The sequence below is a fragment of the Argiope bruennichi genome, chromosome 6, assembly GCF_947563725.1.
Source record: "Argiope bruennichi chromosome 6, qqArgBrue1.1, whole genome shotgun sequence".
In the NCBI taxonomy this organism is placed as follows: domain Eukaryota; kingdom Metazoa; phylum Arthropoda; class Arachnida; order Araneae; family Araneidae; genus Argiope; species Argiope bruennichi.
The window spans coordinates 19,430,887-19,455,386 of NC_079156.1; the positions used below are offsets into that span (position 1 = coordinate 19,430,887).

The 24,500-nt window shown below is 25.6% G+C and overlaps 1 protein-coding gene across 2 annotated transcripts in view; it reads left to right on the forward strand.

Annotated features, from left to right (window-relative positions):
• Positions 1–23,504, forward strand: part of LOC129972237 (zinc finger protein ubi-d4-like) — a 41,120-nt gene extending 17,616 nt beyond the window's left edge. Inside the window, exons 5-10 of one of the 2 annotated variants that reach the window (XM_056086291.1) lie at positions 5,627–5,857; positions 8,720–8,758; positions 14,256–14,390; positions 15,270–15,382; positions 17,846–17,927; positions 19,636–23,504. In XM_056086291.1, coding sequence (XP_055942266.1) covers positions 5,627–5,857; positions 8,720–8,758; positions 14,256–14,390; positions 15,270–15,382; positions 17,846–17,927; positions 19,636–19,682 — 647 coding nt within the window. In that variant the 3' untranslated portion in view covers positions 19,683–23,504. The remainder of the gene's footprint in view (positions 1–5,626; positions 5,858–8,719; positions 8,759–14,255; positions 14,391–15,269; positions 15,383–17,845; positions 17,928–19,635) is intronic. The other variant, XM_056086292.1, reaches the window with a different exon arrangement.
• Positions 23,505–24,500: the final 996 nt, after the last annotated feature.

The following is a 24,500-nucleotide window of genomic DNA, read 5'->3' on the forward strand; positions in this document are numbered from 1 at the left end:
CAGGTGCACATTCCCGACCTCCAAGGTATGCATGTGCCAAATTTGGTAGCTGTAGGTCGGTCTGGCCTGTAGAGTGCCAACACACACATTGAGCTTTATATAAGTGTAAATTTCTTCTTTGTACTACAAAAAGACTAAAAAAATTTTAATTTAATAAAAATTAAATTATTTGCAAAAACAGTTAAGAAAAGTGTCAAAATATACTTGGTATACTATCTCCAGTTGCAAACGCCTAATCTCCATCTCCAACTATGAATAGTTGGACAGTTTTATAATAAATCATTTAGCGAGTTGAATTTGATTTTTATATATGTGATGATGCATGAGTGTAGTAATGCTTAGTATTGTTGTCGTGGGCTATGTACAATCTCTAAAATACATGAACAAAATTAACTCTTGGATAACTTATTAAGGACATCCTTTTTTTTTATGGCCTATCTAGTAATATTGGATTTGTTTCACATTAATGATTATTTATATGCTTCTTATTTGTTTATAGAAAAGTGCAGGAGTTTGACATTTTGTAAATTCTCCACACCTTCCAACAATTGCAGAATTTCTGTAGTTACTATGGAGATTAGATAAAAACTATGGAATTACAGATCTATAATGAAAAACTACAGAAAGTTTCAACACTCATGCACATATATTTATGGCAAAATTTTAGAAAAATGACTGTATATGTGGAAAAATACAAAATACACTGGAATTATTCTTTTCTCAAATCTTTGCTCACAACAGTGCAAATAATAAAAGTATTTTTTGCATGATTGAAAGAAAGAAAGAAGGGGGGGGGGACAGAATGTTGTTTCAACGTGAATACAAAAACACTGAAGTCACTCTTCATAAAATAAATAAAAATAAAAAAAAGCATTACAACATTGTGAGCACTGGATATGTTTCATGATTTACTTATCTTAAAAAATTCTGTTTAAAGATACAATGTAAATTAATCAATTACTATCAGAAAGTAAAATTTAAAACTAATAGATAATGAAAAATTGAATTTACCAAATTTTATAATAGAGATGAATGCTAACATTTTGATATAAAATAACTGTAAAATTTGGTCTTAATGTTTTTTTTTCTGAAGTTCTTTAATAATGGTAATTAGTCAAAATTTTATTAATCTGATTTTTAAAAGCTGTAGGAGATATGTGATTAAATGCTTTCATAAAAGAATAAAAATGATATCACAATATGTGGTTGTAATTGCTAGTAGAAAAAAGTGTCTGAATTATCTATATATTCAAAATAATTACAAGTAAAAAAACTTATCCATCAGCCTTAACTATAACCTTACTGATTTCAACAAGTTTTATTTCGTATAATAACTTATAACCCCCATATATGCCATCAGGGGTTGCCTTCTCCTTCCCCGTTTCTCCCATTATCTTCAATTTTCTAGAGATACCACAAATAGTATATAGCTGTTATAGTATTTCTAACCTCAAGAATTGGACACTTTCTTTCTTTGTTGAATACTTTCTTTTGTTGTGATAAGGTATGATTCATTAAAATTGATTGACTTATCTGAATAAATTCTGTTAATATGATAAGTGAATAGTCAGTCATCAGAGGTGGTTACTAAGTACATATAAATTAAAAAGAGATCGAAATTCTATTGTTAAGTTGCAAAGCTGAAATATATATATATATATATATATATTAATAATGTTATTGGAAATTGGTTAGTTCAAAAGTAAGTTGGGAAGTTGCTTTGAAATTGATTGGAAAAAATATTAGAACAAGCAATAAAAATTTAAAAAATATTAAATGAAATAAAATTTTATCAATTGAACTCCAGCTATAAAAAAAAGAAAGCATTAAAAAAATCTGTGACCTATGAACTGAGTCAATTAAAAATCAAAATATGAGGTATAAGCCACTTAATATAAATAACAGAAAAAAAATTAAAAATTGCATATAAAATTAATTTTGTAAAATAGACAAAAAAAATTGTATGAAAATAAAATTGGTGCCAATAGGAAGCAATTTTTTAAATTTTTAGATAGTAACAAGATTTTTTTTTGTAAGATATATATATTTGGAATATATAGTGGGAAAGTACAGAAAATTTTTAATAAGTTGATATTTGAATTAACTGCTGCACTTTAAAAAGTTAACCTTGGTCATTGAATTGCACATGTCATCAATTTTTTTTTTTTTTTTCAAAAATGGACAAAAATTACAAGGTACTTTCTTTATATAGATAGATAGTGACCTTTTTGCTTTTAAGGAGCAAGCAACAATTTCAGAAAGTTAAGACTGCTAAGTAAACAAGGTGATCTAGAATAGTAATCACATTACAGCCAGAAACTTACTACAACAACTGCTGTTTAGTATGCAGAATTGTAAGGTTATTTTTATATACCAACTCCACATGCTTTGTCAGAATTATGCATTGATTATCTTACCAAACTTTGCTCATTCACACAAAGAATTGATTATTATAAAGCACAAGTGATTGCTCACATTATTATTATTATTATTTACACATGATGTAAATAATCACCCTTGCAGCCATTATAGCAGCAAATGAAATAATTGACTCTCTTGGATAGTACTTTTTCTTTAGAAATAATCTTCATAAAAAAAAACAGCATTTCATAAATTTTATGAAATTTTTTTCTAAAGTTTCAACAAAAATTCAGTGTTAGTCCTTCATTCATCTGTTCATTAATCTCCATTATTGACTTGAGAAAAAAAATGTGGTACTGTAGTATCTTAGAGAAACTTTTACTTTTAACTATGTGCTTATCTAAACAGGCTGATCATTACTGTTGCTTGGATGGATTATTTTCTTTTGGAGCAGATAATGCTAGAAGACAAATGTCATCCTTAGATTGTTTGTTTCATGTATTTATTTGGCTCAACTATGTATATGCTGTTACAAATTTCTTTTACTGTCATCAAATCTGAATTTTATTATGTATTAGCCATCTTTTGCAATCAGTTGGTTTTCTAAGATTAATGGTTGCTAAAATTTTCAGTTAATTATAGTGTTAACACACACATTTATAGAATGCTATGTATATGTGCTAACACATACACATATTCATCTTTGTTATAAGTAAAGTTTGTATTTTGTGAATTGCTTGTTTTAGAGATCAAATTTCTAGGTGAATATTGGGATTTTGTTTGTTATTTTTATTTTGAGTTAATAAGCTTTGTTTATAATGGAAAGTTTAACCAAGCCATATTTCTTTTTAAGTTTTGGCAATTATCATTTTATGGTAATTGCCTATTGAATAACAATATTACATATTTGATTTGAAATTGTAATTTGCCAATGAAGGAGATTTTTTCATTAAAATCTGTGGATCCTGAAATATTCTTGAATTAAAAAGAAAGAAGAGACAGAGAGAGGGAGAAGGAAAGATTCAAGCATCTTGTTCCATAATATTTTAACACGATTTTTTTTAGGCTTGATGATATCTGTTGCATTCTGTGCATTATAGTATTTGTGTCATGTAGTTTAGAGAGAAAATATTAACCTAAAAAGATAACATTTAAAAAATGCAGTCTTGAAATATGTCCTATGTAGTTAACAATAAACTGAGAACTCTGGTATTTATTTTTGCTTAATTATATGAAAACCACAAAAATATTAATATTAGATTAATATACACTGCTTGACAATTGCTAATGAGCAGTTACGTTTTTCGGAATAATTAAGTATAGACAATGATTGAAGAAATGAAACTAAGTACATATTTAGTAGAAATGATGTGTATTTATTATAGTGCAAAATGATACAGATATCAACTCATAAAAGAATTAAAAACTTAAAAATAAAAAAGATGCTCCTTGGATGATTTCTAAACAGACCCACAAAAATTGATCTTCAGGTCAGAATTATGCAGACAACAGTACCTTAGTAAGATGTGTGATGACCACGGGCACTAATGCATATTTTGCATCTTTTCTACGTGCTCTCCACTAAACTATTGAGGAGTTCTTCAAGGCGATTTTGAGCTCTTGCGCTGTTCGGGGAGGGATTGTTCTTTGTGAAACACGTCTGCCAAGAGCATTTCAAGCATGTTCAATGGGATACCTCAATGCTTCTGTGTGGCCGCGCATAATCGTCCATAAACAAAAAGTCTGGACGACCTACAGCACCCCTAAAAAGACGAACATGATCCAGAATAACCTCTTTGCAATACTGTTGCTATGTAACGCTTCCTCGCTCAAAGATGTGAAGCGATGTTCTGCCATTGTGCATGATGCCTGTCCACACCATCACGCATGGGCCGTACCGATCACGTTCACTAACAAATTGTTGTGCATAACGTGTTCCACGCTCTCCCCACAGTAATTTGTGGCCAGAATCACTTGTCACACTGAAATGAGATTCATCTGAGAACATCACTCTAGACCAATTTTGAATATCCCAATCAACATGTTCCTTACACCAGCGTAATCTCTCACGACAATGGCGTGGTTAAAGCGGGATGCAACGAACAGGCTTCTGTGCATACAAACCAACTTGATTTAATCGCCTTGAGATGGTTCTTGCAGAAACATGTGTACCGGTAGCGGTTGCAAGGTTTACAGCTATCTGGCCAGGAGTTAAATTTTTGTTCCTTTTTGCCATGCATGAATCATGAGCTTGCATGCAATGTCTTTTATACAGATAATGAGTCCTGGTCTACCACACTCTCTCAATGAATTTACTTTTATTGTTCAGCTGTCAGACGCAATTTTGCATAAATCGCTTGTTTCTTAGCAATTGTTAAGCAGTGTAGCTGAAGGAAAGTAAGCTGTGTTGAAAGTAATTTTTTAAAATTTTATTAAAATTAGAGCAAAAAGAGTGTGGAAATTTTATTGATACCATGAAAGTTTTTTTTTTTATTTTTATTTAAAATGTTTTTGTTTTGTAATATGCTTCAAAATTATTGGGGAATGCTTTAAAATTTTGAAAAATTCTTCATTTACTACCAAAGAGTACCTTTATTTACTACTACATTCTGTATTTGGCGCCTCTCGGTACCATAATGCGCCTTATAGAACATTGTATTTAGTCCATATTTCAACAAGCAATTTACAAAATGTATGTTAGCCTCTAAACTTTACAGTATGAAAAAAATGAGAAATAGAATACTTTACATTTAAAATATCTGGAAATCATATTTATTTAAAATAACTGGTACAGATGCTAATTATTAAGTACATTTATGACAATATTTTCAATTAAAAAATGTATTAATACAATTTATTTCAGCCAGAGCTTAATTAACGAATGTTGACTAACTTTTGTTTACAAACTGAATAATAAAATTTTTCAGTTTAAATAAAAAGTTAAAACTACTTAAAGAAATTTTATATTTCCAAATATCATTTATATTTCTTTATATAATTGTTTTTAACTCATTTTCAAAAATTTCTGTAGGATATAATTTATTTTATAATAGTTTAAAATTTTTGATCACAAAATTTACAAATTAGAAGTTATTGATCTAAATATGAAAAGGGCATCCATTTTTTTCCCATTATACATTCAAGTATATTTGAATCTGAAAGAAAGCATTAAAAATCCTAATCTCGTATTTGAAATTGAGAAAGGTAATAATTTTTTATTGCATCATTTGTAATTTGGATTTTTAATAATTTGATTTATTTCCAGTCTGTGGAGCCCGTTACAAGACCAGGCCTGGTTTATCTTACCATTATAGCCATGGTCATAACAATGACTCGACAGATAACACAGAAGAAGAAACCAATTATACTCCCCCAAAACCGTCAGCAGCTCCACCTCCTCCAGCTCCTGTCCCTCCTCCTTGTAACCCACCTCCTCAGGTCATGCAACCATCCATGTCTTCATGGCCAGGGCCTTCCAGTGAAGATGGTCCTTTAAGTATGTATTATTTTTCATGTTTTCTTTTTCCACAGAAATGGTCTGAGTTCAGATTCAGGAGTTTTTGAAGTAGCTTCTGAAACTGTCTCTACCTGTTTAACAAATCTCATGCCTTTTCCATTCTGTAATGATCTGATAAAAATTTAAAAATTATATATCTGTAACCGTTATATTTTTACTTTGCTATTCTTCCTACTAAATGTCTTATTATATATTATTACTATATAACTGTTTACTTTCATACCAGATAAAATCTGAAAGTGGGAATTTCATTCTTTCCTCTGCTATTTAAATTTTTCACATTATGCCTTCCTCCTCCTCCCTAAAATTTTGCTCCAATATCCAATATTTTTAATGAATGTTTTCTTCCAAAATATGAAATTCAGTATAATATCTTTTAAGAAAGTTTTATAATTTATAAAGTTAAATAATTATTCCATATTTTATCTAATTAATGTGTGTGTGTTTTTTTCACCCTTATTTTTACTCTTATAAATTTTGCTGTTTATCTTATAAAAAAACAAAGGCCTTTTAGCTGGGAGGAGGAATTAAAAGTATTCTACTTTTGAGCATTAGTAAAGCAATGCTTGAATTGAGAAAGTATTGAATTTACTATATATGTTCAAACTATGTTTTAAATTTCATGAAATTCTGCCTTTTAATAAAATGTGCTGAAATATTGAATAGAAGTGATATCATGCATTTGTGTATATATGTATCATTTCAAGAATTAATCTGTATCTGGGTCAATTATAAGAATCTATAATCTATATAATAAAAAAATTTGATATTTTATCATTTGTCAACAACTTAAACATCTAAATGTGAAAAAAAAATTATATTTTTAATTATAAAAGGAAGCTTTTATATCTCAGACTTCAACTATCAGAAAGTACAAAAGGAAACTGTAAAATTGGCATTTTAGGTAGAAGAGAAATCTTTATCTTGATTTGTTTATTCAAATCAGAATCTTCATAGAAATTTTTTTATCAAAAGGCTTTTATCAAAATCTCACTGAAATGACTTCTCTTAGATTCAAAATAATTGAGATAGTGAAATCTGTCTACATAAAAATTCTGAATACTCAAGATGAAAAATTTATCACAAAATACTTTTTTTTAACTTTCAGAACAAATGTTCATGCTACCTATAATAAAATATATTTCAAAATTGACGAAGTTCTCACATTTTGAGTAATAGATTCTGTTTTTTAATCAGATGCTATGATAGTATGTAATAAGATTTCGTGCTTTTCACATGAGGCCATTAGTATTTAATTTCTCAAATCTGATTTTATGTAGAATTTGTTTTTATTCAAGGCCTTTGTATTTTAATATCTTGAACAATTACATATTTGATTATAAAAGTGTATCATAATAGTAATATTTATAAATTAAATCTTCCATTTTATTTCATTTAATGGAATATATTATTCTGTTGATTGCAGTCCTTCTGGACTCGGATATTAGTATTTTTAAGAGAATATATATATATATATATATATATTTAACAAAAGGAGAGATTTTTTTTACAGAATACTTTTTATCTTTGTTATTCACACACACACAAATGCAGTTTAAATTATTGATTTGAGTTTATGATATAATTAGATAAAAAAAAATCCTTAAACTGAAATACATATCAGCTTTAGTGCTTTCAAAATATTGAATTGTGTGTGTGTGAGAGAGAGAGAGATGATTTTCATAAGGAGATCATGATCCCAATAAAATATGAATTTTTCATGTATTAATTAAATATTAACTGTATAAAAATTAATTTTAGAATGCACGTGAAAAGTTTATCACAAGCCCTCACTCTCTTTGTAATTTAATCCATATTTGTTAAATATATAAATAGTTTAAAAATGTAGAGAGTCATATAAAAATTACTTCTACAAATTTACATTACCTAAATATTTTTAAAAATTATTAAATATATTGCACAATTAACTGTTTATTTCATATTTATACTTTATTGACATTCATTTTTTATCAGAAATACTGCAACATTTTTTTGCTGAAAATATTTAAAAGGATGGTTAGAAAGATGCCCTCCCATTGTATTATGGGAAAATGTTATATTTGTTATTTTTATTTATTTTGTGTGCATGTAGTGAGCCCATGATTTATGTGAATCTATTCTGCATGCACTCTTCATGTAATTGTAAGAAAAATTTAAGGATAAACTTCAGCATACTGTTTTTTCATAATATAAAAATTTCATTTCTTATGGACCATAATTTTGAGGGGGGGGGGAACTTTGTAATAATTAATCTTTTCAAAATAATGAGTTAATTTTTTGCTAATAAATATACCTAAAAGTGGATTTGAGATTTTGTTCATAAATTCTATTTCAGAAAATTATCAATAATTATTTATTCTTTCTTAACTATTAGATGTCACTGATAGTTATGAAAATAATTTTTCAAAACTTTTTTCCCTTTTTTTTATTTATATATTAAGCATACATTAATTTTACTATGCTTCGGTGTTTTTTCATCTTTATTGCATAAAATGTGTATTTAGATTTTTGTTTTCTGTGTGTGTGTTTTTTTTTCCTAAGAAAGTTGTTGAGTTCTAGCTATGAGCAATTAAAATTCTTTAAATATAATATTATTTTTTTAAGAATTAATGAGAAATGATATATGTTGAAATTAAATATTATTGAATTGTTTTTTTTTTCTTTTCTTTTTGTAATCTTTTAGAGTTATTGATTGTAAAAAAATACATAAATTACTCAGGCAAAAAGTAACAATTACGTTTGGAAAATCATATTGCACATAGCTAGTATCTAGGCATGCTAACTGAAAATAAATTTCTTTCTTTCTAAACTATAGTTCACCTTTCTCCTTTGTATTTAAAGCTTGCATTTTCAGGAGCCTAAGCTCTTTCTCTTCTACAGGTGGGTTGTGCATGTCACACAGCTTTTATCCCTCTACCTCATCCTTTCCCATGTTGTCTGTATTAGTGCTATTCAGGGAATAAACATCGAAATATTCTGCATTTGTTATTGTTAAATTGGAGATATTTGTAGAAATGAGAGAAAATGGCTTATCAAAGCAATTTTAGTTGATTTTGTTTTTCTTAATTATCTTCATCTCCAATCTATTAGATGTGCTCACTTATTCATTTGCATGAGTTAGGCATAGCTATATATATACATGTAAATTTAGTAGCTTTTTTTTATTTCCTGACTTTCACAAGAAGGTGGCTGAGAAATTAAATGTCTTGTGATATTAGATGAATCTGTTTTTCATAAATTAAAAGTCACCAACACAGTTGTACGTCTTATAATCCTATTATTGCTTTTCATCTTGCTTTCTGTTTGTTTGTCTCATTCCTAGTAATCACACTTGTTAATGTGGAATTAAAGATTTGCCACCAACTTGTTAGAGTTTAGGAATAGTTTTTAATGTGTATGTAGTTCAACATTTTACATTGTGACATAATTAGATTCATTTTGAATTGTACTTGAATAGTTTGCTGAAAATGTAGCTATTGTTTATTATCAAAATGCATGAACCTATTTTAGAATTTAGTTAATTTGTAATATTATCTTCCTTTGCTAGCTTATGTCTAGTTTCTTTAAATATATATTAATATGTCAAATATTGTTTAGGGAATGTTATATCGGCCAAATATTTGATAGAGGGGGGGGGGGCACTCTTTAAATATTTAGAGTATCTTTATAAAAAAAATTGTATACAACAAAAAGTAAGACATTTATGTATTTAGAAGACTCGATAAAGAAATTAACAAGAAAAGTTAGTTTAAGGAAAGTGTGATTGTACATAGATAATACTCTATAATATTGAACAATTAGCAGTTTTCTTAACTTAGTCAGTTATTTCACTATTCAACAAATTAAGGACAGTATTCTAATTTATGTAGCTTGCTATTCTCTAGATTTAAATGGAAATCAGGATAAGTAAAAGTTCATTTGAAACGTTTCCCTTAAAATTGAAGCTTCTAACATATATTTATACAAAAGTGAAACCAGAAGAATTTTATTTCTATTATACTGAAGATGCTTTTTTAACCATTATATCTCTGTTAAAATAAAAATATGAAAATAATTAAAGATTTTAAGGTGAAATATTTTCCATAAGTTCAGACTGTTTAAATGTTATCATTTAGTAAAGGATTTTAGTAGCAAAAATTACAAATAAAATAACCGAAAGTCCCTAAAATATATTAATTTTTCTATTATTCAATTAATTGAAGTAATATAAAATTGCTACATAAAAAATAAAAATAATAAGTTATGTGCATCTTAAAGAAACTGCAGAAAAAAGCTATGCCTTACTAAAAGAGTGAGAAAATAAAAAAATTTCTGATCGTATATATATATATAAACATACACATTTTTAAACCAGTCTTGGCCAAAAAGAGAAGACACTTTTGAATTTTAAACTTTGCTTTATTCCATCCCGGTAGGCATAATTAATTAAGCAAGAAGCAACAAGGTACGTCTACATCACAACACAAGAACGAAATGAGAAAAGAGTGAATGAAATATTTATCTCCATTATTATTTACTGTGAGATTCTGATAGGGATTTCTTTACATGTGTCGATTTAGGTAAGGGAATTAATTATATGGATATTTTAAAAGAATTTGTTTAGATTAACAGTATTTTTTCCCTTCACCCAGAATGTGGGAACTTTTCTATTTCAGCAATTTTACAGAGTTTCTGTTGCATTAATTTAATAAAAAAGGTGCAATTGGATCAGGAAATAAAAGAACATTTGTGAATGAAATTAATATGGGCTGAATTAAGATAAAAATTTAGGAAATAAATTAAGTATAAATAGAGTTAAAAATATCATTACACACAACACAAACACATGTTATGCAGTTTTAAAATTTACATTTATCATGGATCTTTATACTTACCAGCACATGTGTTTAACTTTACTTCTGAGATATCACCAAAATCGAAATTCCTACCTAAAAGCATCAATAATGAATACCAATAAAAAAAAAAGAGTTCACTGAGTTTGTGAAACATGCTCTTTAAAAAATTTAAATAATCACGCAGTCATCCTATGTCTTGTCTAATTGTTTCAAAATTTTGCTTGTGTTTAATGGAGTCCCCCCTCCCTTTGCCCTACAAAGAGATTTAAAAAATATGTAGGTGGATTTGTTCTTTCAATTGTTTAACATTTCCTATTTGAATAATATATATTTGGTTTTTTTTAATATCCTATAGAAATTATTGAAAAACAAAAGCTCAAAAATATTGGAATTTTTCATCACATTAAGAATGCAATTATTCAATCTGAAAAGTTGAATGGAAACACAGAATTTCAGTCATTCTCATGTGAAGATTAGATAAAGTTTTTTGTTTACTTTCTTGCTAGCAACTTTTATACGAGCTGTTATTTTTTGTTTTTTGCTAAGCAGTTCATTTAAAATTTCTGTCCAACATTCCATTTATTTCATTTATTATTTCAGCACCATCAACTACAAGTTTTTTGTGTATTAAAAAAGAAAATAGAGTGAAAATTTAACAGAATCTAAATTGATTAATCTGAAATAAAATGGGTTATAAAGAATTCATATAAACTATAATTGTTATAACAATTGTCTATTAAATTGTTGAAAAATCAGCTAATACAATAACAATAGTTGGATTAGAGTAAATTCTTCTGCTTCCTGTCAAATACTCTAAAATAAATTATTTTAAAATTACCGTATATTTCACTATTTGATTTCATAATAGTTAAATTTAATAAACTTATTTCATCATAACAAGAAAATGTTAGTATGGTGGTAAAGCAGCATAATATTTTTATTCAGAAATTTATAGACAAAAATAGATGTATAAGAGGAAAGAGAGTTATCCCTCTTCTTCTTTTCTCACTTAGATGATGCAGTATTAATTGCTGTTACTCCATAATTAAAAATTTTATCAAATGGCTACATTTTAGTCATTAAATGAAAATAAATTTACCGAATTTTCAAACCTTTTCTTTATGTAGTGGAAAGAAAACTTGAAGTAATAGATTATGCAATTTGATTTTGTTGCAGCAATAAAAAATATTGTTACGAATTGAGTTCAAAAAAGTATAAAGAGAGAAAAAAAGTATATTGCTGATTTCATTAGAAAGATTTGTTTACAAGTAAACACTATGAAAATATTGTAATCAGTAAGAGGGGAAAAAATTATTTTCTCAAGATTATGATAGAAATAGCTGTTTTACACCTTCTGAATTAAAGAAAATAGAATTATGCTCTTGTGTTGGTGAACATTACAACTAAAAAATGCAACAACAAGTTGCATGAACACAACTTAGTCCATATCTTAAAATTGTGTAACTGAATAAAATTTGCATTAAATCACTTAATTAGTATTGGTACACCTAAACAAATTTTTCAGTATGTAGAAAAACTCCACAAAAGGTTATTTTGGGTTTTCTTCTTTTTTAATCTTCTTGATTACCTTACCTATTTAATGAAATTTTTATTTATGTTTCCAATTACTGCATTTATTTACCTATGCATTGCCACTGACATCCAAAGGAATTTTGTAATTTTGTTCAGAGAAAATGTTAATATTTGCACAAAGACATTTAGAGTGTATTTATTTCACTTAATAAATTAATAATATTTAATTCACTTATAAATTGAATCATTAAGAAGGTCTCCCCTTCCTTCCTTTATTGTTGCTTTCTGACTCCCCCCCCCCAGTTTCATTATACTAGTTTGCAATCCAAATTTTCGATTGTTAATGTATAATTATAAACTTACTTTTTGTAATGATATCTTAATAAAAAGCACAGTTTGGCTTTTATTAGATGTCATTACAAAGAGTAAATTTATGGTTATACATTAATAATCAAAAATTAAATGGCATATAATAAAAAGCACAGTTTGGTTTTTATTTATTGTAATTAAATTTTTATTTTAAGCAGTATATGTACACAATAGATTTGAATAATGGTCTATAATTACTTTGAAATATGCAAGAAAGTTGAGGGGAGAAATTATTTTGATTTTTTTCAATAAAATCATCTTAATTATTTTTTTAAAAATTCAGAATTTTACTTTTGTTTTAATAAAATCTTTGAAATTTTTTTCTTTGAGGTATACTGCATTACTGCAAGGATAGCAAGAGAGAGAGAGAGATTTTTCAGTGCAATATGTCTATAAGTTTCAAATTAATATTTTACATTTATCATAATATACAACTTTTGAATTCTTATATTTCTATTAACTTTAGGATTAAATTTTCTCTTATTTTAATGCCCAATTACAACTGTAAACTAATTTTCTACTTTGGATAATCAATCATTATCTTGAGAGAAATATTATTTATTGCTTATAATTATTTTTGTAATTATGTGAAATGGACCAAAAATATACAGTATTTTACTTCTACCATACCCTCCAACAGCTACGGATATTAGGTGAAACTATAGTTATGCATATATATATGGCGAAAAATTATAGAAAATTACAAAAAAAATGCCTAAAGTACCCTCTTCCCGATCATCACTCACACCAATGCTAGTGGTTAGTGAAAAACATTTTTTTTTAGCATGGGTTGAAAAGAAAAACTGGAATTTTGTTTTAAAATAAATTCAAAAACACTGGAGTTGTTTCTTATTACAAAATATGCATGAGGGTTTGTTATGATGTTAAATTGAGCTATGATAATTTTTTAAAAAGTACAAGTGCTTGCTGTTTAATTTTTTAAAAAAAGCTTGTAGATGTATGAAAAATAGTATTAATTTGTTTGATCAACAAAATCGTATTGTCTGATATTTTTTAAATAACATTATTTCACTTATTTATGTAGTCAATAATAAATATCTGTTAAATAAATTTGGGTGACTTAATTAATAAAATTCTTTGGAAATATCTATTTTTCAATAATTTATGGATATTTCTAATACGTAATATGCCTGAAGAAGTATTACAGATGAGTGGGTAACCAATGTTGGAGGGTATGTTTTACTGTCATTAAGCTGCCAACTCTCAATGTTGTACTTTATTAATAGCTGTGCTAGGATTCTAGCAAAAAGTAAAACAACTAATTTTATGCATTTAATGTTGCTATTGTTTTCATTTCTGTAAAAATTCAGAAATAATCTTACAAAGTCTTTTAATAACTGTGCATGAAATAGTCCATTTCTTTTTGTTAAGAAATTTTACAGTAGCTTTGATCGGTCAAAAAAATCTCTTCAACTTTCTTATTCTGCATGGCATTTTGTTTAATGTTGGCTATCTCTATTTATGTGTAGAGCATGACTTTTTTTAAAGGTTTCTTTTATTGCATATTTATTTTTTGATGTTATTTTTGAAGAAATAAAATGTAGAGTTTCTCTTTAAAGAATTGTAGTTAGTAATTTTTACTATGGTAGAATTATTTTTGTTTTTGTTTTCCTTACCAGCACCAAGACCTACCTCAGAAAAAGGAAATACACTGCCAAGTACATACTGTGACTTTTGTTTAGGCGATAGTATTGAAAACAAAAAAACAAGGATGCCTGAGGAATTGGTTTCTTGTTCAGATTGTGGCCGTTCAGGTAAATGAGAATGAAAATTTGTTGAGAGATAAGAGATAATGAGAATGTAAATAGTTGTGATGTACATGAATTTTTAGTATTAGTATTAGTGGACTAATTATTATTTAGTATGCATATGTGTATATATATAACCATAATTTTTAAGCATAATCGTGGCCAAAGACAATTTGAATTTTTAACTTTGTTTTATTTCATTCCGGGAGAATATATATATATATGTGTGTGTTTGTCATTTATATATATATATATATATATATATATATATATATATATATATATATATATATATATATATATATATAATTAATATGTTTCATTTCATTGCGTGCTTTGATATTATTATTTTCTTTTTCCCTTAAAAACAAATAACCCACTTCTAATTAACCAAACTAGAAAGGGGCCTTTTGGTTCTAGAAACTGATATGTAAGTAGTATAATATAATAACTGTGTGTGTGGCTTTGTACAGCTTTTGATTTGTATGGTTTTGTGCTTTATAAAAGTGTGACAACTGCTTGATATCATCTCATAAATTTGTGTTTTTAATGCGTGGAAGATTAATAATAACTGTGTTAATATTTATGTTCAATTTATTTATAGTGGAAATAAATAATTCTGTATATATTAAACTATCATTTGAAATAAAGCAAAATAATCATTATCCTTATAACAATGTATCCTTAATAACAATTCTTGAACAATGAATAAGCATGTCTTCTTGCAATAAGAAATTCTCATGAAACATTTAATATTTTCAATAATTAATAGAATTTTAAAAATGATTTAAATTCAACTTTTATCATTAGTTCATAATATATTGTTGTATGTATAAAATTTTATCACTTTTGTGCTCAGACTTGTTAATATATCTTACTTAACAGCCCATCCAACTTGTTTGCAATTTACGCCAAATATGACTGCTTCTGTTAAGAAGTACCGTTGGCAATGTATTGAATGCAAATCTTGTGGTATTTGTGGAACTTCTGATAATGATGTAAGTATATAAAGAAAACTTAGTAATTTATAGAAGAAAAAGTCAAGAAGTCAGTGATGTATTTACTTAATGTAGCTTAAATATATTAGGGGTACACTGTACATTTTAATTTTTTTTGAAGACATTGGTATTAAAATATATTCTTAAAAGAAATTAAGAACTTTTTCAGAATGTATTATCAAATTGATTCTGATAAAAATAGTTCAACCAGCATCAGTGTTTTAAAATTAAAAAATAATAATAATTTTTTGCAATTTTTAAAAAGTTTTATAAAATATTTTGGATTTTCAATATTTTTCCTTTTTTCTTGTGATTTATATTTTTTGGAATAATGGAAACAAAAGTTAGGATGAATTAAAAATCTGTCTCACTGCTAAATTTGAATTATTTTTGTTGTTAAACCTGAAAAAACATGAAAATTCTAAAAAGTATTGATGTTGACATTATTTGATTGATTTGATACAACAAAGATATCATCAATTTTTTTTCTATAATACTTGTATTCAAAATGGCTTAAGGAAGATTTTTAGAATTATTGTTTTTATTGATCTGCCATCTCAATATCTTGTCTATCGAAAAAGTTTTGTTCATGGCATTTTTTCAATAAAAAACTGAATAAAAGACAATAAAATATTTTTTAAAGAAAAACTAAAAAAAAAAAAAAAAAAAAAAAAAAAAACTAATATTGGTTTCTTAAAAGTCATTTTTATGAATATTGGGGAAGTATTGATGAGAGAACTACAGAGAATATAGAACATAAAAGAAGAACATACTTGTTTTGTTGATAATCATTTCGCCTAAAGAATTGTTTTATTCAAAAAATATTGTGAGTAATTAATTAAGGACAGAAAAAGGCTTCAAAAGGAAGATTTTAATTATGCACCCCCCAGCTATCAAATTTTGTAACCGACAACACATAAAATGTCTTGAAAACTGTTAAGAAATCTACTCTAAAGTTTGTGGCCATACTTCCAAACCATATAACCTTCAAAAAATGCTACACCCATCCCCAATATTTTTGTTGCTTTTAAGATATCATATAGCTTTAAAAAATGCAGTTTCCATTTGTTATTATTATTAAAACCTGGTCTTAATATTATTAGAAACTTTATTTTGATGATTTGCAAAAAAAGTTTAAAGCAAAAACTAATGAAAAAATAATAATTAATAAAACCTTCCTAAGTAAATACTATCTTAGAAAAATTATTGTAGGGTACTACATATGGGCTATTCTGTCAATCTTAATTAAATCATAATTATATATTTTTGAAGTTTAGTAGACTTCATTAAAAATCTAATATGGCTTCTCAGTATTAAAAAAAAAAAAAAGAAAGGATTGAAAAGAAATTCTAAACAATGCTTTTGTGTGTGCATTAAATTGATTAACTAATTTAAAAATGTATAACAAAATCTTTCCCATTTATGTGAAAAATTTATAACATGTGTAAAAGATTTGTTGCAATAAAACTTCTAAAATATAAAGAAAAAAGTTTAAAAATATGTTAATATTCCTTTATAAAAAATTATTTTTATAAGCATTACTAATTTACAGTGTAACTTGCCCAATTCATTTTTAATTCAAATTTGTTGGTAATTTAAATTTTTCTCTGTCCTCTTGAATTTCCTGTTAATATAATTTTAGCATATTGTCATTGTTAGAATTTATTTTAGTATTTTAGTTAGTTTAGGACTAAAACAAAATTGTTGCAAATATTTATTTTTGGTAATTTAATTTTTTTCTGGAATCCTTTATTTAAATTATTTTGTTAAAAATTTAGTGATTGAGAAGAACAGTACAGGTTCAAATGAATGTACAAGTTTTTATGAATATAGATTTAATCATTGAATCTAAAAACAGTATTATATTAGTACCTCCTCTTTGTTCTGAGTATATTTTAAATCTGAATAGTCATAAAAGAGCTGGATCTATCAAAATTTAATACTAGATAGTCTCGTTTTGTGAATTTCTGACCAGCACTATTTTTCTTGTTATAAATTACATGTCTAGCACATTCAAGTGAAACTTCTGCAGGTTGGCAGCTGTAATATGCTTTAAGTGTTCATCTACATTTTAAAATTTTGAAACGTTTAAAATGCTTTGTAAATGTTTACTTGTTTGTGTTTTTATTTTTATTTGCTCTAATACAGCAAAAAATAGAAACTTTCCTGGGCAAGAGAGGACGGCGAAAGAGTTAATGAAAGTACCTTCTTTGAATGATAATATTTTAATATTATTGGAACAAAATGAAAATTACAAATTTTTAAATATAAAATTATTAGAAATGAGAAAAACATTTCAAATAAATCTTGCCCTTTTATAACAAATTCTGCAATTTTACCTAATTGATTAATTGATGAAATTTTAACTAATTGATTGTCTTTTATAACAGCATTCATAGCATATAAAGTAGCATTCAAACTTATTACATTTTTTTTAAAAAATATGATTTTTTTTTTTAAAAGGATCAACTGTTGTTCTGTGATGACTGCGATCGTGGCTATCATATGTATTGCTTGACACCACCTCTTTCTGAACCCCCAGAAGGTATAATTATATTTTATTATTATTATTTTGTAAAATATTTATATTGTATAGCATTCATTCTAAAATTATCAAAAAAAGTTTAAGCATTTAGGTTTTCAATGCCTTAAAAAAGCCTTTCCCTATTCTAGGACCATAATTTTATATATTAAGCTTGATTCTTTTTGTAGTGTTAATAACAAATTCTTCAGAATAACCTACTAGATTATTAATGTGATACTAATATATTTGAAATATATTGAGTATTAAAAGAAATGTAATCGATGCATTTAACTTGAATTTTAGTTTATATACAAGCAATTTACTTATAGAGTCTTTGGCATTTGACAATTTCTAAAACTAAATTGTATACGGAAAAAATGCAAAGGAAAATTTCATAAATCTTGAAAAATTATTGAAGTATAAACTGTGAAACAATATTTGATACATGTCAGTTTTAGTAGCAAGCAAAAAATGTTAAGAAAAAATTTCACCTAATTATAAATATATATAATAAATATGCGCATAAATATAGATCAAATCAGATGCAAGTCAAATGCTATGTAGTTTGATTGAAATTGTTAAATTGGCAGAAAAATTTTATTGGTGCTTTTTGTGCCACCATTACAATTGACAAGTACCTGATTTTTTATATTTATTTTATTAAATATGTATACAAGTATTTATGCTTTTTCAATAAAAATAAAATCTGAAATATCTTGAAAGAATCAAAAAATTATTTGAATAAAATTGTCTAACATCTGTTTAAAAAAGGAAATTTTAAACTTGTCTTGTGAATATCAGCAAACATTATGAATTTTAATTGCCATAATTAAATTAAATACTGAAAAAATGATTTTATGTATTTCAAATGCAGTTTGAATATATAATATCAAAGTTTTTCAAGCAAAATTAGTTATTTTTTAATGTGTAACTGGAAATTAATCAGTTTTAAGTACGTTCATCATTCAAATTAAATTAACTGCAAAAATTATCTTTTCCATTTTATTGAACTTGGAAATATATCAGATACTAGATCTTTTCCTGTCTGAAATCTTAATGAATTGTTTTGAAGGATTTTAATTTATTATTAATATAGCAATACATCTTCCTTTAATATTTTTAATTTTATTACTGTTTTGCTTTTCACTACATGTTTAGATATAAACACATTCTAGATTAATGTATAAATATGTAATGAAAAATATTTTTTGTTTTAAATGTGCATTGATTATTAATATTGTACTTTTTTTTATATATATTGCCCATTATTTGTAGAAACATTAAAATATACTGTGCTTGGAGAAGAAGATAAAAATCTAATAATTTTATATAATCGTTTGATACAATAATTTTTATGTCTGTTTAGACAATATTTTCTAATCAATGTCAACCCTACAAATTATAACTTGCAGATTTAAAATTTATAATTTAAAATTTGTTAGATTTGTTGTCAAGCTGATATTTGTACAAATATATAATTTTTGTGTCTGTCTAATTTAAAAAGTCTATGCAATATAAAATATGTATTTTCAGAAAAAGTATCTTTTTTAATTTAACTAATATATTTTCTGTTTAACTGGTGTTCTATTTATAACTAAATCTTGTTTTATTACTTTTAATTTTAAAAAAAAAACAGTATAGAACTTAAATTATATTTTGATAGTTTTTAGTCAGGTTTTTTAATCACTTTTTTGCTATTTTTGTGACAAATTATTTATTTCAATTCTAGGTTCATGGAGTTGCCATTTATGCATTGAAGAATATGGACGCAAATAATTTCTTTTTATTAGACATGTGTAGAGATTTTCATCTATTTTCTTTTTATATATTTTGTTTTAGAAACTCGGTGGCAGCTTTAGAATTTTCTTTGAAGAATTTTTCTTTTTCGTTGTAAAACAAAAAGAAAATTCTTATATTTCTTTGTATAATCTTGTCATTTAACATATCCTGCATTTTGCTGGTGTGGGTGATTTGATATTTGATGTTTTTTTCTGAAATTCTTTGAGTTGTTAAATGATTTTTTTTAAATTTATTAAATGCTGCAAATTTACAACGAATGTAAAATCAGCCCAACATTTTAATAGTTTTGTTAAAGGTTTGTTCAAGTTATACAAACTTTTTATGTAACTGAATTTATTCACCACTTAAAATAAATGTCTATATATGATAGAATATTTTTTAAAAAAAATTCATTTTCTTTTTTGAGAAATTTTAAATGCTTATATTTGGAAAAGTAAATTCTATGCTTTTTTTTTTAAAGGAAAATATCATTTCACCCCCCAAAAATTTTTTTTCCTTTTTTTTTTTTAAGGCTTTTATTACCATTATTTAAAATGTATTTGGAATCAGTCTTTAAAAGTCTGATTTCTTAATTAAAATAAGAAACCCAGTACTTATAGAAGTAATCTAAAAGTTTAACTGTGTCTTTCATAAAATTTATATTCATAAAATTTTATAAAATATTCATATCATATAAATTTTATAAAATATTCATAAAATTTATATGATTTGAATTTATTCATTATGTTACAAAAAATACCATAGTATTCATTGTTAAAGTGTTTGTGTATTTTATTTAAATACACAATCATATAAATGCATTAAGTAATTCAAATATATTTTGAACATTTTGTTGTTTGTGTGTAAAAATTAAAGAAATTCTATGAATTTTTTTTCATGTTTAATTACCATTGTGCATCTAAATATAATGATTAAGCTCCTATAATACTTTCAATTAACACCATCAAATAAAATGGTACTTGCCACCATTTTTTAAAAAAAATATTCTAATGTATGATAAGAAAACATGTATCATTTTGTTTTAGATATTAAAGTGAGCCATCATGTTAAGTTAAATGTTTTAAGTTTTATCCATAGTGATTCCACTCCCAATTAAATTCAGATGATACCACTTCTCTTAGCATTCAATATTTCTATTAAATAAACCGAAAGACTGTGACGGGTTCCTGTGTGCTGGAATCCGGATTTGAATTTCAGCTCCAACTACTACCTCATTCTTTTTATATGCAAGTAATTTTATAACCATAGTATGCTCATTTTAGATGATATATTCATGTAATGTGTGCTAAGAATGTCAAAATAAAAGTAGCTTGATCATATTCTACATTTATGAAACTGTATTAGATTTAACAAGGATTTTTCACTATAAGGAAAGGCTATGTGAGGATGTAAATTTTTGTAAAACTTTTACATATTACTTATGGTATATTGGAAGTAAAATGTGTTTTTTTAAACTCCCTTCTTTTCATATTTGACTTTAAAAATGTGAAATAAATTCAAAATTTTTTTTATACATCAATTTCTATATCTGACTTTTTTATAGCAATTCCAGGTATGTCAATCTTCATTACTCTGTTCTTAATTTAGCTACATTATACATTGGTATCTGATGTTATTAACAGAAATGGTATTTTGTTTTTCATTCCACTTGATAAAGTTACTTAAAAATTCTTTGAATGTTTCATATAACATGTATGGAAACCCATCAGACTTTAACAATTGAAAAAGTCAGTAATTTCAAATAACATCATTTGGAAATTTTTGATTTCACTGCCAAATTCTAGTTAAATCTACAGCTGTTGATCACATCATACTTCTAATTTGCATTTGAAAATGTATTCATTAGAAACGTTTCTTGATATTGGACAGAAATCAAATATCAGAAAATTATTTTCCTCTTTTTAATGATACTCTTCTCTACTGTATAATTTTCTTATACATATTTTAGAAAATCCTTGCAATAATCATTCATCCAACAAGTAGTTGTATGGATGAATTGTAATCATTTTCTAAAAGATTGTTTTTTAGATTTATCAAAATCTGTTGAAGCAATGCTGATGATATTAAATACTAAATTAATCAAAGCTTTCTTTTGCAAATTCTAGATAAAATAAATGTTTTGTAAAACTAAATAAAAACTCTTGTAGATTTAAAAAAAAAAAATCCTGATTTTAATAATTTAGTTTTACATATGAATGTTATCTTTGAATGTCATTGTATTCGCCACTTATACAATAGATTATTTGTTTATTGAAACTTAATAATATCTTAATAATTTATAGATTTAATATTGCCTATTAATTTTTATTAAAAAGGCAGGAATCCTCATGTACTTTCCAATGAACATGTTAAATGCAGGTCATTATCTGTAGAAATAAAAATAAAAACATTTTGATGAATGTTCTAATAAATGAGAGCATTTGATATGGCTGGGATAGATTTTTATACCTATAAAGACTAGTATTTTGTGTATACTGATGACCTAAAAATATACGTAACAATTATGTTTACTGAACTGATTGTGGAAATAATTTCTTCCTTTTTGTATACTGTGTTTGTATGGAAGGAAGGTGTTTGAAGTTTTTAAATATTGGAGCATTACTTTTAGTGTTTAAAATATTCTATTGAGACAATATTGCATCATCCAGTTCTTTCTTTTTTTAATAAATCTTATTTGTTTACTATATATTTTATAGAATAAAAATAAAATCTTTGGTTCTTAATTTATTTTGCCATGTTTCTATAACTTATGTAAGTTAGGGAATTTTGTTATACCACTTTACATCGTTTTTGTATTTTGCTACAAAAAATGGAATTTTCAGAACTTAAAAAATAATTCTTAGTATTTTTTTTAAACATATTAAATAAAAAGATGTACATAGTAATAGTATTTAGTGATAAAAGTACTGAAAAATAAAAAGTTGTTTTATTTCAAAGGAATATATCTTTTTATTCAGTTGTTAGTGGATTTTCTATGTATGTCATATACTTGGGCATCTGTGCTTTTATCTTAAGTGATTGCATTCAAGTGTCTTAGTAAATAATTTCATTAATTACTTATATTTATTCTATAATAACTTTAATTGAACATATATGTATGCACATGCACTCTAACAGTAACTTAATAGTTAATTTTTAAACTGTTATAAATATGCATCTACTTTTAAAAGAAAATCTGTTTTAAGTTACTTAAAGAATTATATTTTATGTAGTTTGAATCAGCAAATGTACTGTTGAAAGAAAGAAAAAAACAAAAAAAACATGAATTTTAAATTTTTATACAATTCTCTAAGCATACTAAAGTTAAAAAACAAACAAAAAACACTCTTTTTCTCAATTAAAACCGATTGAAGTATATAGTTGAGGCCTTAAAGAAGATCATCCAATTATCAGACACTTATTTCCTTGAGATGGCCGATGATTGGTCTAAAAATAATGAAATTCAATACCTCATAATTTGGTCAATCAACTGAAAGTATATATCTATCTCTAATAGTTTAAAAATTAATTTTTGAGACACTCTTAGAGTGAACAACCTGTATAATGCTCATTTTCCTTCATTTTATAATATGAACACAAAATATATGTTTGATGCAATATTATTCTTATAACACTTTTTATATATTTTTTTATTTAAGAAATTTCAGTTTCTAGCAAATGTAACATGTTTTTATATATTTTGAATTTCTCCCATTGCAAAACTGATTTCATGTTTATTTTTATACATTTGATTCTTTTATTATTATCTTTATTGTAGCTGAAAGTGCTTTATAACTACAATAATCTTATTACATAAGATACCTCAGAAATGAAAACATCAGAATAAAATGTGTTTCACTTTCATGGTTTCTCTTTATTTTCACTTATAAATCACATATCTGAATATATATATATAAAGACAGTTATTGTAAAATAGGTAGCATGATGTAGTTTTGTAAATTTTCAATTCTATCACATTCATTGATGAATATATGCATTCTATTACACTCCATTTTAGAATAATACATATTTTATAATCACATTTTCGATTTCACATTATTCATCCCGTTTATCTTCTTCTTTTTTTTTTTTTTTTTATCTTGGTAAAATAAATTAATTTTTTTTGTTTGATTTAAGTAGTGATCAATTTTTCTGTTAATTTTTTTCACTAATAGTGCTAAAGCATAATATTAATCATTCTTGGCTCTTGCTTCAGGCCACTCAATTTAAACTAAAATTACCAAACTTGGCACATATATAGTTAGGAGTGCAGAAATGTGCATATGTGAGTAATTTTTTTAAATATTTTATTTTCAAATTATGATTTAACTATTTGGAGTTTTCTTGTGATAATTTTAAGAACTATTGCACAAAAATTATTGTTCTGCTGTTTTGAAATTCAAAAACTTATTTTTAAAAGTTATATCAAATTAGTTTTCTGTAAAAAAATTTTTAGTTTAGATTTAGCTAATTTTTAAAAATGTTTGTATATTTTACAGCAGTATTTTTTTTGTAAATGAAATGCAAATTGTTTGCATTGTTGCTTCTTATAGTTCATGCTACGTTCTATTCCATTATTGTTTACAAAGTTTTGGTGTATTTTTTATATTGAATAAGCTTCTGGTTAAAGTAAACTTAAAAATTTTTTTAATTATTGGGGACAAATATAGCAAATGTTTAGCTTGAATGAGCAGAGATGAAGGTTTTTAAATAAATATCATTTCATTGAATTTTGTGTACTTATAAATTTCTAGCTTCTGTAACCGTGCTTCACTTGCATTTATCTGTTTTATATATAGATAGGAAAAAGTAAAA